Source organism: Phalaenopsis equestris, unplaced genomic scaffold, assembly GCF_001263595.1.
Source record: "Phalaenopsis equestris unplaced genomic scaffold, ASM126359v1 Scaffold000938, whole genome shotgun sequence".
NCBI classification, from domain to species: Eukaryota; Viridiplantae; Streptophyta; class Magnoliopsida; order Asparagales; family Orchidaceae; genus Phalaenopsis; species Phalaenopsis equestris.
Window position 1 is genome coordinate 425,328 of NW_018165377.1, and position 13,236 is coordinate 438,563.

The 13,236-nt window shown below is 36.6% G+C and overlaps 1 protein-coding gene across 3 annotated transcripts in view; it reads left to right on the forward strand.

Moving 5' to 3' along the window:
• Window positions 1-13,236, forward strand: part of LOC110032401 (histone acetyltransferase GCN5) — a 114,029-nt gene that overhangs the window by 67,370 nt on the left and 33,423 nt on the right. For all 3 annotated transcript variants that reach the window (XM_020736028.1, XM_020736030.1, XM_020736029.1), the window contains exon 8: window positions 7,260-7,328. In XM_020736028.1, the coding sequence (XP_020591687.1) occupies window positions 7,260-7,328 (69 nt within the window). The remainder of the gene's footprint in view (window positions 1-7,259; window positions 7,329-13,236) is intronic.

Genomic DNA, 13,236 nt, shown 5'->3' on the forward strand with positions numbered 1-13,236 from the left:
TCAAAATCTTGTCGTGTAGGAAGGGGGCCTGGATCGTACAAGCAAGCTTATCTTTCTCTATGGTCACAAGAAATGTTTGTCTCAATCATTCTTTGCTCTTCAATTGGTGGAGAGGTAGAGATTTTCCTTAAATTGGTTGGACAACACCACCCCCACCCCCGGTGCTTGGAATTCCCATCACCGAACCGTAGGGAATTACGATTTTGCTAGCTGCTTTGTACCTTTTTGGTAACCCCAAAAGATTGCTTCTTTCTTTTAGAAACCAGCGTCCAAGAGTCCCCTCCACATTGTTTGTGCTAGAAGGCTCAAGCAAAGTGGGACAAACGGTTCCTTGTATGGTGTGTATGGTATTGTTTGTGATCGAGTGGTTATTGTGTATGCTGCTTCTTGGAAATTGAACAACAAGGGCCACACACGCTTTGGAGTGGGGGTAAAAGGGATCCTCCGTGATCCTACAATTTGATCGAGTGTCATGGCACAATTTGACCAGTTGCAGATGAAGGATAAGTTAGTCGAGTCAGAAGAACACACCATAAGCCATTATTCGGGGGGCCTGAAGCCTATTGTCAACAAAATTGTGCAGCTGTAGCCATATTGGATGCTAGGGAATGTTCATACCTTAATACTGAAGGAGGAGAGATGGCAGAGACGGAGCATACAGGCACCCGCAGTTGGAGACACTAGTAGGAGACTGCTTGAGGAAGTTGAGAAAATTGGTTCTGATAAGGATAGAGCCATATCTAATGAAAAGATGCTTGAGAAGAGTAGCACACCCACTACAGCCACCGCCAGAAAATGCTTCAGAAGCTAGGGATTTGGGCACATCACTTTTAGCCGCCCTACGAGCCGATTTGTATTTTATCGAGCAGGGTGTTGTGGAGGAGGTTAGCGATGAGGAGTCAACTGAAGAACAGAGTGAGGTGTTTCACCTTCCACCGGATTAAAACAATATGCTCGTGGTTGGATGGGCCCTATAGACTAAGGATAAAAGAGATCCGCAATGCGTTAGCCACATTTTGCACTGTGAACGGGACGACGTGCAGTCTTATCGTCGATGGAGGGAGCATTAAGGTGTCCACACGGATGGCGGAGAAGTTGGGCCTCATGACTCAGAGGCATTCCCAGCTGTATTTAGAAGTTGCTGAAGGAGGACAATGTTAGCATTGGTCGGAGGTGCCTAGTGGAGTTCTCGGTTGGAAACTAGTTCCTGTGCAATGTGGTCCCCATAGATGCCTATCACCTTTTGTGTGAGAGACCGTGACACCATAGAACTCAGTACAATGGATTCAAAAATAGCTACTTCTTCACCAAGTATGGGAAGTGCACTGTCTTCTCTTCAACAGAGCCTGAGATCACAGGTGCTCTTGCCAGTGTAATGACATTGGTGGTACTAGTTTTGGTGACAACAGAGGATATGAGACCGAGACACCAGTTCTAGACACGGGATAATCACAACAAAGAACATTTTAGGATAACACGATCAATATTTTACCATCACGGCTCCTACCGTTCAGGGAGGCTCAGGCTATCTTCACTTTAGATCAGGTTGAGCTAACCGTGGATTACTTTGGGAGTATTCAACAGCATAGGTGAGACACAAACTCAGTTTAGTTCAATAGTGGACCTCTAGGAGAGCGGATTGAGATGAATGTACACTTGCAAGTGAAGGAAAATCCTCAGGTGCTCTGGAAGACAATACAACCAATAGCCGGATCCGAAAGCTTTTGGGGTCGCAGAAGAAGAGTTAAAAGCTTCAACGAATGAAGTCGAAGCTTCTCTAACCCCAAGAGATGACACGAGGCTCCCTGAGCACCGAACCAACTTGGTCACTTTGATCAGTTAGCCAAGGGGTTACTTGTGTCGACCGACTTCAAATTTGGGGGCGAAGGTTGCCGCTCAAGCGGAGGGGTCTCTCCCTCATTGCTATCTATTATATATTCATTATTTTTTGTTTAGAGGTTAATTTTTGGTTTAGATTTCTTTTGGTCAACCTCCAACATCCCCCTTTTTCCCTTATAGGTCTATATTTGACGGAGAGAATGTGATTTGACTATAACTCATCCAAGATGATTTGTATCTTTTTCTTTCTCCCTTGCTGCCATCTTCCCTGCAGCCCTACCTAACTACTGCGACCCTCCAACGCCCCCTATTGCCCTGCCCCTCACATCTCCTACTTGTCCAGCTGTCAGCCCTACCTAACTACTGCGACCCTCCAGTAGTCAACCACACCTCCCCCATTCTCTAAACACTCATCCAACCACCGGCCACCTCCCTTTTCATACCATCCCAACTGCAGGCCATGCTACTTCCACTAGCGTCACTCCCAACTGCAACCCATCTTTGCACACTTGCTTTCTTTCCTATCTGTTGGCCCACGACATACCAATTCTTCTACGTGCAACAAACCCCCACCACTGCACCCCACCTCCTTCCACCTTCAACGCCCCCACACCTAGACCATTCCTTACCTGTTGTCCAGCCAACAACCCACCATCTCGCTCTCACCCTAGAGAGTCACATGTATTTGTGTCATTTTGTTCATGTTGTGAAGAGTCTTGGTTGTACCTCTTTTGAAATTTCAACAATAATATTTTTATTTCGTTGTGATTTGGGATAACTCCAGTATCAATTACACCCCTTGTTAAATTGATGATGCCATCACCCCATGGTGATATTGAGTTTTGATGTTTATGAGCCCTTGTATATTTTTGTGTTTGATTACATATTATTATTTTCTTATGAATTAAGTGGTTAACTTGGAGGGAAAAAATTATAGTAATGGACATCGAAGTATGGATCTTATTAATTGGGAGCCCTAGGAAAAGTAATTAGGACAAGGTTGTTTTCATTTATTTTTTAGCCTAAAATGCGTACCTAAATTTTTGCCAACATGAGTATGGACTCTGGAGGCAACACAACAATTAAGAGCCCTAGGAAAAGTAATTAATGGTCTGTTTGGGACAGCTGCAGCTTATCCAACTTATGCTGATAAACTGTTTATCCTGATAATCTGCTGATAAGCAACTGATTCAGATAGCTGGCTGGTTTTTGGTTTGTGGGTTTGAAAAACAGCTGATTTGCAGTTGTTTGTGGATAAATGACCAATCTGCCCTTGAACTGAATAAACTGTTTAGCTGTTTGGTTACTGCGGCTTGAGAACAACTGTTTTGCAGCTTTACGTGAAAAAAATCATTTCGGCCACGCGTAGTGGAGCTGTTCGCAACGGTAGTATGATGTGGACAAATTGAACTTCAATTTTTATTGTCTTTCTAAAAAAATGCTAATGATCTTTATTTCTGAAGGGCGGTTATCCATACAATATAATTTATTATTGAGGTAGAACGAGCTAATGAAATAAAACTATTACTACCACAAGATGACAAATTCTTACTCGAAGAGTACAATATAAAGGGGAAATAACTGAGGTAGAACGAGGAAAGATTTCACATACCAGTGTAATCTTTTCTAATTGTTTCTTCTTTGGGTTTAGAACATCTTTTGGTTTCTTTTCAAACACATCAAAATAAAAGCCACATAAATCAAAATGCACGGATAATAAAAGATCGCCGAGAATGCATGGATGACAAATTTTTCGTAAGGTTTTATGTTCAAACATAACTCATGAAGCTGCTGAAGCAACACAACAAAAAATAACTCTATGATGTACCCAGTAGACCTTTATGATTTGGGCCATTTACATACATACCACCAATTTCTTATGTATTTACATATCTAACTCCTGCAAATTATGTACCTGCTGAATAAATTTGAAGGCCTACAGACCCTTATGCCAATGTCGGTTTAAAGTATTTGATTGAATAAATGAAAATGAAAAGAAAACACAAATGGTAAACAAGTCATAGCAATAGAGTTATTAATTCATATAAGAAGGCGACATCCAATTCATAGCAATGACTTCATTTTTCCTGGAGGTTGGGAGGGAATAGTTTATAAATAAATGCTTTTGTTTGAGACCATTGATAGCAAATCCAATGCTCAACCAAGTGAAATAGGTTGGAAAGAAATCCATCCAAATTATCATGAAAAAGAAAGCCATCCAAATATAAAATTCAAGCATAACTGAAGCTTCACGATGCTGAAATATAAAATGCAAGCATAACTTTGATCTTGTAGACCATATTACCCTTATAAAATGCAAGCATAAAAGAAAGAAGCTTCACGATGTTGGGGGCAATTTTTTCTTTACCGGAGACATCGAATAAGAGCCTGGAAACACCATTGGGTGATGCGTTCATTGGTGATGCAGGTTTCACCTCCACAACTCCGGCTCCAGCCACGCTAATCTTTTTGAGGCTGAGGAAGTAGAAGGTGTCTGGATAGCCTGGGAGCAATGGAGTGGTAACGACTCCATTGGAGCCGATTGGAACAACAGCGCTTGGACCGAAGTTAAACGGCTAGGGCAGAGATCGAGGGTAGGGAGATGCGAAAGATAACCAGGGCACCAGAGTAATAACGCGAACGAAAACGCGGCCCTCGGGGATCATCCTGTGGGCCACGTCTTACACAAATACAAAACTCTGTTTTTGAATAAACTGGCGAAAAGTGCGAACCAAACAGTAATGTGACGTTTTCAAAACGCCAAAAACGCCGCCTGCACTTATAAGCTGCCCAAACAGGCCTTAAAACTTGTCATCCTCCTAACAGAAGCGGTTGAATACCAATTCATCTACAACCCACTTTACACCCTTTAACTCCATCCGTTGTTCTTGACCTTTTCCATCACCCTTAACCTTCTTTTTGTTGAATATGAATTCAATTTAGATATTTTGATCTAGTCTTATGCTTCGATGGGTGTTTCATAATGAGCTTTAGTTAAAATTTCTATGTTTAATCTGTCTATCTTAATAGATATTACCATGCAACTTGGTCTGGGATTGAGATCAAACTTTTCATGATTAGCACTTGAGCTTGAATGAGCTTAATCAATTTCCAACACCTAATTGTGTAAAGCTTAAGAGATCAAGAGGTCAGCATGAGTTCTCTTTTACACGTTCATTAATATATAGTAACTAATTAATTAATGTTTGGTGCAAAGATCAAATTAATTCATTTATAAATTGGCATTCTAATAATTAATTGTAACCTAATGAAGAATAGAGGTGTATCAATTAGAGTTGTAAGAAGAAAGACGAGTTTTGTGCAAGAAGCAAACCATATCTTTTAAGAAAAGGAATTGTCTAATTGACTTCTATGTGTCAATTTAGTTATATGTCATGAGATATGTAAGTCTTTCTTTTATAATGAGATCCTTATAACTATATGCATATTTAATTGATTGAGGTGTTAATTGAAGGAAGTAAAGTGAAGTGAAGTGATAGTGATAGATATTTCAGAGTTCTCTTTAAAGTAAGGTGAGTGATTATTTTCTTATGCCTTAATTTAATATTTTATTAAATGAATAAATGTTTTATTAAATGGGTAAAGATAAGTATTTCATTAATGTCTAATATTTTGAAAGTCTCATATGATATCACATTTGGGAGGAAATAATACACATGTGAATGTAGATTTTAAAAGATTTTAATTGATATGAAATGTTAAGTAAAGGACTAAGTCATAGGATAGTACTTGCAGGGGATTCAATTTACCTGTGTTCATTGAATAGAATGATAAATGTGTACCTTTGGATATAATTTGAGAGTATCTTCAGGTACAATTTAGAAGGTATCTTCGGGCACAGTTTTGGGATACCAGCGAGTATGACGGTAATCTTGTGATGACTATAAAAAATGTTATAATAATAAATACTTAAATTGAAATGAGAATGGATAAATTTAAAATGAAAATTTAAAGTTTTATAAATAAATAAACTGCATTTTCTTTTGGTCATTCATGCATAACGTATCATAAAAATTTAATGCATATTACATCATAATTACTCATTCAGTCATACTTACGGTTGCAATTAATTTTTTCTTTTAGGAGAAGAAAAATTTTAAGTTGATATGTCTAATTGGAGAGATTTGATTTACAGGAGGAGAACTGCAAGTGATAGGTATAAATTTGTGATGTGATTTTAGTTTTCTTTTGTTTACTTCTATATCGAAACAATTTATATATTGATTGGAGATTATTGGCTACAAATGATGTTGTTTTTGAATATTTAAATTTTAATGCACTTTGTGGATTATTGGCTCTTTTATATAGGTTGGAAGTTTCTGAAATTTTATGAAAAGTTAAATAAAATGTTAATATCGTCCGGCCACAGTTCCAACATTAGTTAATTCTAAGCATCAGGCCTTGTCAACACATGCACGAATGAGAAGAACATAACGACTAGAAACACCACTGAATTTCCCTTGATTTGCTAACACACGAGAAGTTGTCGAAACACAGAGAGTGCCTCGATGATATTAGATATGAAAGTGACGGAGCACTCGAACGCTAATAAGATATTTCTTGGCTCTGATATCATGTGGAATTCTAGAAAAAATGTTATTTCTCGCTTGCTACAATGCATTACACCTTACCACACACACATAATAATAATAATAATAATAATAATAATAATAATAATAATAATAATGAAAGGAACCAAAATAGGAATCCCTCCAAAATAAGAAAAAAATAGAAAATGTAAATATCCAATAGCAGAAATACAATTGGTGAAATATATTTTGAGGATTCTTTCCCAATGCAGATTCACACTTCAAATGCTCTTTTTTTTCTTATTTAGTTTCTTCTTTTTCTTATTTAATTTTGCAATAACCGCAAGTTTTTATCATTTCTGTCATCTTGAACTTTTTTTTGGTAGTTATATTGCTCTCCTCTCTTTTTTTCTTTGTTGTTTTTGCTTGCAATTTTTTCTTTTAAGTTCATTTTTCTACTCTACCATTTTTGTAACCTTTTTAATATCATGGACAAAATTTTTATATAGTTAGGAATTTATCCCATGACTAGCCATTTTTAAATTTGGAAATTTACATACGTAGCACCACCCAATTCTTATGCATTTACCTATCTCATACCCAAACTCTCTTTTTTACAAAACCAGGACTACTATGTGTGAAAATGTGAATTTCACTGTTGCAGAGCGGTGAAAAGGATTAGTTGGTGCTTGGTTCGTAAAAATGAGAGTTTGGGTGTGAGATAGGTAAATACATAAGAATTGGGTGCTATGTATGTAAATTCTCCTTTTAAATTTCAGTTTTTAAAAAAAATTCTTAAAATTTTCTTTTATAGGGTGAAATTGCACAGGCTGTTATGAGTAACAACTTCTCTTTTATTTCGAACTTCAGGCAATTGACGAGAAAATCCGAGAATTATCAAACTGCCATATTGTTTATCCCGGCATTGACTTTCAAAAGGTTTGTTTCTTACCTTCTGTAACATTATTTTTATTTTAGTTTACAATCTAGTAAGGGGAGGCAAGCTTGCTTTCAACACCTTTCTTCTTAATTATTATATCGTTACATGAACAAGAAGGTTCAGTCATTCGCTTTTATTAAATTGATGTGTTTAGATATAGCTTTCTTGTTTTCTACTTGATCCATCTTTTCTATGTTTTCTTCTACACTCGGATTATTTTTGTCCCTTGTGACAATTATTATAGTAGTTTTGCTCTCTCTACTTGCGAACTACCAGCATTTTATATTTTTCTTTTAACTTTTTGTTATTGCATCAGAACTCCATGTTAGGTAGGTTGTCTCTTGTAATTTCTGACACCCAAGTTAATAGAACTGTTAAACTTATTAATTTCATGTTTCAATCGCTATTCTTGTTCTGATATCGGCGGGAGTGGATGCCCGTCTTTTGTTCCTTGTAGTGACAGGGCCAGACATATATTTTCCAGTTTCTGACTAACTGATAGGCTGATGTATTTTTTAAACCAAGATGATCCCGGTTTATGCCATCTTTAATTATGGTAAGTTTTGGAAAAGAAAAAATTATTATTCCTCTTCAATTTCATAGAAAACGATTACAAGTTAAATTGAGGAGGGTGATTTCCATATTAGGTTAATAGTAATATCAGCCTTAACTCTGTATGATAAAAAAAAGAAAATAAGAATTATGACATATCAATAGCACAATATACTCAAAATAGAAAATAAGAATTATGACATATCACTAGCAGAATATACTAAAAATAGAAAATACTAAAATTAAGATATACTAAAAATCTAACACACCCTTATGTTGGAGTATGGATATCTGTCATGCCCAACTCGCTTAGAAGAAGCTTAAAATTAGGCATAAACAATTTTTTGGCTAAGATATCCTTTATTTGTAGAGCAGTAGGGATAAAGGACATGCAAATATCTCCACAATCAATCTTCTCTTTAATATAGTGCCTGTCGACTTAAATATTTTGGGCAATTATGTTACATCAGATTTTTTGCACTGCTTATGGTTGCTTTATTGTCACAGTATGCTTTCATTGACATGTTTATCGGGATCTGCTGCTCTTCAAGAATTCTTTTCAACCATAACTTAACACATACACTATTATCCATAGTTTTATATTCCGCCTCAGCACTACTCCTTGCAACTACAATCTGTTTCTTGGCCATGTGACCAAGTTTCCCCACACATAGGTGCGGTATTTAGAAGTTGATCTTCTATCAATGATTTAATCTGCCTAATCTACATCAGTGTACGTTGACCTTTATCTTGTATACTTTTTAGATATATAAGAATTATGTTGACTGCTTCAATGTGTTTTTCATTGAGCGATGCATAAGTTAACTTACCAAACTCACATCGACATCTGTGGTAACAAACATTTTTCTAAGTGAGATCAAAGCTTTTATATTTGATTTGGCTAGGAGTATAACCAATAAATACACATATTTTTTTCTTTGGGTTCAAGTTTTCCTTGATGATGAATGTGAATGAAAGCAGTGCTTTCAAATTTCTTTAGAGGTGGTGAGGACGAGAGTCTATACTTTGGAAAAATATTTGAAAAACATCAAAACGTGTTTCAAAGTTTAAATCCTTATTAGGTGCTCTATTTATGATAAATGTAGTAGTAACAACAGCTTCATCCAAAAGTATTTATACATTTGATTTGTAAATAATAATGCTCAAACTACCTCCAATAAGTGTTTATTTCTTCTTTCAATCATTTTATTTTGTTGTGGAGTGTTGACACAAGAACTTTAATGAATTATTAATTTTTTGAGAAAAGATGACCCAAAATATTTTAGAAATAATCTTGGTCATCATCGCTTTGTATTATTTGAATGATTTTTTGAAATTGGGTGTGTACCATGGTGTACAAGTTTTTGAAAATCATTTCCACTTCAGATTTGTCATTTATTAAATAAACTCAAGTTAACCTAGTATGATCATTAGTAAAGGTCACAAACCATCTTTTCCTAGAATGTTATAAGGTTTTTACAAGGACCCCATGTATCAATATGGAATAATGTAAATTATGTAATTGACTTTTATTTTTGTGGAGAAAACGATGCACGACAATGTTTCGCGATGATGACACATATTTAATTCCATGGCCAAAATCTTGACCCAGTTTCTTTAGGCGACTAATGTGCAAAATGAATATATTATAGAATATAGATATGATTCATATTTTATACACTAGGAGTTCTACCCAAATATACATATTATTTCAAGTAGTATAGGGTTTTCTTTTAAAACCAGAGTGTTGATCCCACAGAGAAGCGAGGTAAGAATCCCTCAGGCTAATTCTAGTCTACTACTATCAGACTTAAGTTTGGAATGACGATTAAGGATGTTTTTCTATTAACTACTCTTAAATTCAAACCTAAGTCTAAAGATAGACCTAACTAGATAAATTGGCTTGATAAATTTTGAGATGATAAAAACTATCTTTCAAGTGCGACAACCTAGATAATGTGAAGGAATGAAATGCTTAGAATTTAATGTAGCTAGTGACATATAGGAGCATACATAATCTTTACTCTTTTCCAAGTGCATAAAAAATATTGGCTAACTTAAAGTCGATTTCTTAACATCCTGATGACCCTGTTAGAACTTTCTAGCCTCTCACCACTAGAGTCCCACAGCCTATGCCATTATATTGGCTGAATCCTTGTGTTAAAGTACGAAACCTTAAGTCAAATTGGTAGGAATCTAGCCTGTCTTCATAGAAACAACAAATTTACACCCATTAAATCTTATCTCTATATCTATTTGCACTTACCCTAGATCATGATTCCCCTCCATTCGAAGGTTAGTGTGATATTCACTAGTTGGGTGAAATCATAACTCTCCCGGGTCATTAAGTTTCGCAATGGATTTTAACTTTACAAATGACCAGTTTGAAAAGTAAATTAAGAACCGATGAAAATATCATCACATTAATAAAATAAGAGAATTTCTAAGCAAATCTAAATTCCTAAACATGCATCTATTTCATTGCGAAAAAAAAGTAAAATGAAGATGATGACATAAACTATAAAAGAAATGATAAAATTATGTGCCAACAAGGAATATATGACTACTTACCCTCTCCTGAGTATATATGTACGCTTAGTATTCTATTAGTTTTACACAACTAGCTGTTACTTAGAAGCTCCTAGTAGAAATAGATCATGAATTATAATTTCTTAAAATTTGCATTGCCGCCTAAACTACTTCAACATAGCCAACCGGTTAATGTGAGTGCACTCAAGTTGCGAGATCACCGCTCTCCCGCGTCTTAATTTCATTTACAACAGATTTTAATATAACATATTGTCACTTAAGTTATGTCAAGGAAACAAATGAGATATTACTCATCACATAGAAATAAAAATTATTCTATCTTAAAATAAATTTTCCTACCTTGCCACAACTTCATATCAAAAGAAAAGAGTAAAGAAAACTACTCATGAAACATGGATGAAACACAACAGAAAATTTTATTAAATCAAAGTAAATCTATTAGAAAGTGTTTACAATAATTATAAGATAATAAAGAAAATAATACTTAGTTTTTTTCTTCTGAATGAAATATGAAAATTTCTCCAACAAAATTTTCTGCCGATCCACACAATACTCATACATTTCCTTTCACATATCTCTCAAAATCCTTCACCAATCTTTCCAGAAAATGTAGAAATCTACATTCCTACTCGTATTTGCGTTCTCTGGACGTTCTTCGAGTTTCCAAGGGTTTGAAATGCCAAAATGTGCCTTTCCAAGTCCCAAAAGGTGCCTTATAAACTCTTTGGGGTGTCTAGATTCGTCTACAAGCGTTTCTTGTGCCTAGGCGTTGTTTTCTGGGAAATAGCGGCACCTAGGCGCCACCCTACTGGTAGCTCCCCGTTTCGCCCCATTTCACCCCGTTTTAACTCCAATCCGCTCCAAATGTTATACCTACAAGATAAACATGAAAATTTAAGTACAGTTTTATTCAAAAACTTGTGATAATTGTAAAGGGAATTTAACATAAGAAAAACATATCAAAATTCATCAGGTCATAATTTTCTTCATTGTTCCATTTAACTTCAAATTGCACAATTTTTGCTTCATTTCTTCCAAAACCCCATAATCACAAATGGTTCCAAAACTAAAAAAAGAAAATTATATTAGATACTTAAATAAAAAGCCTAACAATGCCGAAATACATAGTATCAGGTGGCTAGAGAGCGACCCAATTTGGTCTTGCCTCTGCCTCTAGTTCTGGGGAGGGAGCAAGCTAATAAACTGGTAAGATGATTGTCATAGCCAGTAGTAACCAATATATCATCCAATATGTTCCCGAGCTGGAGTCGGCCTCCATTCTTCTTCTTTCTCCTAGAATAGCCTTGTCATTTCTCTTCCAAAAAATCAGTCTGATGGGGTAGTAGAGCTGCAGCAGAAGAAATATCAACCGTAGTACCCACAATAGGCTCTAGTATATGTGAAGTATGAGTTGCCTCTACACCGGATAATTCCTGAAGAAGTGGAACTACGATACTCTCCTGATTATCAGTCTGAACTCTATCATTTGTAGGTAACAGTCCATCAGTATTATTTTCAATGGGGTTTGAAGGTGTCAACATCACATCACTCGCAGTAACAATAACAACAGTGTCATGGGGGGTCCTCAGGGGAAACAAATACAGACGCCTCCTGTCTGGTGGTATCATCCCCAAGTGAAACTAAAATGTTCAGAGCAGTGGGGTTTGACCCATCCTTATTCGCTTGAACCTTAAATTTCAAATTTCGATGAAACTTGTGACATTTATCAAGGACATGACCAAACATCTTATAGTGGGTACCATATTGGGGTCTGTGCTCCATGACAATTTGTTGTCAAAAACCATAATGGGTTGTGCCTAGCCAGACTTAAGTAAACATCAAGTAAAGTAATATCCCTTTCCACAAGTATTCTGGCCACCGAGGGTCTAGTTAAGTTGAAAGTAGGCAGATCTAGCTTCAAATGATCCCCTAAGATGACCCCAATAGAGTAGAGAACCTGATGGTGAAAGAAATGCAACTTGAGACCAGATAAACTAAACTATACCGGTACAGTGAGAGTTTCATGATTTGAGTCGAAATCAGAAGACCACTTGAATAACTTCATTGATTTGTCTGTGATATTAAGATATTTCTTCGAGAAAATTCTGGTGTAGTCTTCAGCCACTATTAGTTGGATCAACACATGTCTCCCATCCATGAGTCCCACTTTCCACTTGCCTACTAGCTTAAGATCATCAGCATTCTTTCTGATAACATCCATAGGAGGGTGTCTCAGAAATTTTTCAATAAGAGCAAACTTGAATTTTTTCGTCATGATAGAAATTTCTGATTCTGAGAAAAAGATTGATGTTTCTTCACCTTTCTTACTTCCCTTCTTAACAAAAGGGCAAACATCTGTACTTTCGCGACATTTCTTATAGCTTGAGGGGAAAACCACCGCGGACCCCACCACGTGGGCAAAGAAGACTTTGTCCGGCTCAACCAAAGAAGAAGGAAGTGTCATCAGAGCAATGAAAGCTGTCTGCATTAAGATACAGCGAGTTTGCTGACAGAAGGAGTCGGCAAAGAGAGGAGCTGTCGGGCGAGAGACGAAACTGCGATGAGAGACGGGACACAGTCGCAACAGAAGAAAACAATGTCGGGCGCAGTTGCAACAACTGCGATGAGAAACGACAACGTCAAAGTCGGGACGCAGAAAGCGCGAGAGACGACGGTGACGTCAACGGAGCGAGAGTCGACGATGCGAGGTCCTCTTCTTCGAGCGGTGAAATCAATTAAGACCAAAATGGCCATTGGAAGCCCTAGCAGAGCTCTTGACCGAAATCGTCATATATTATGACATAT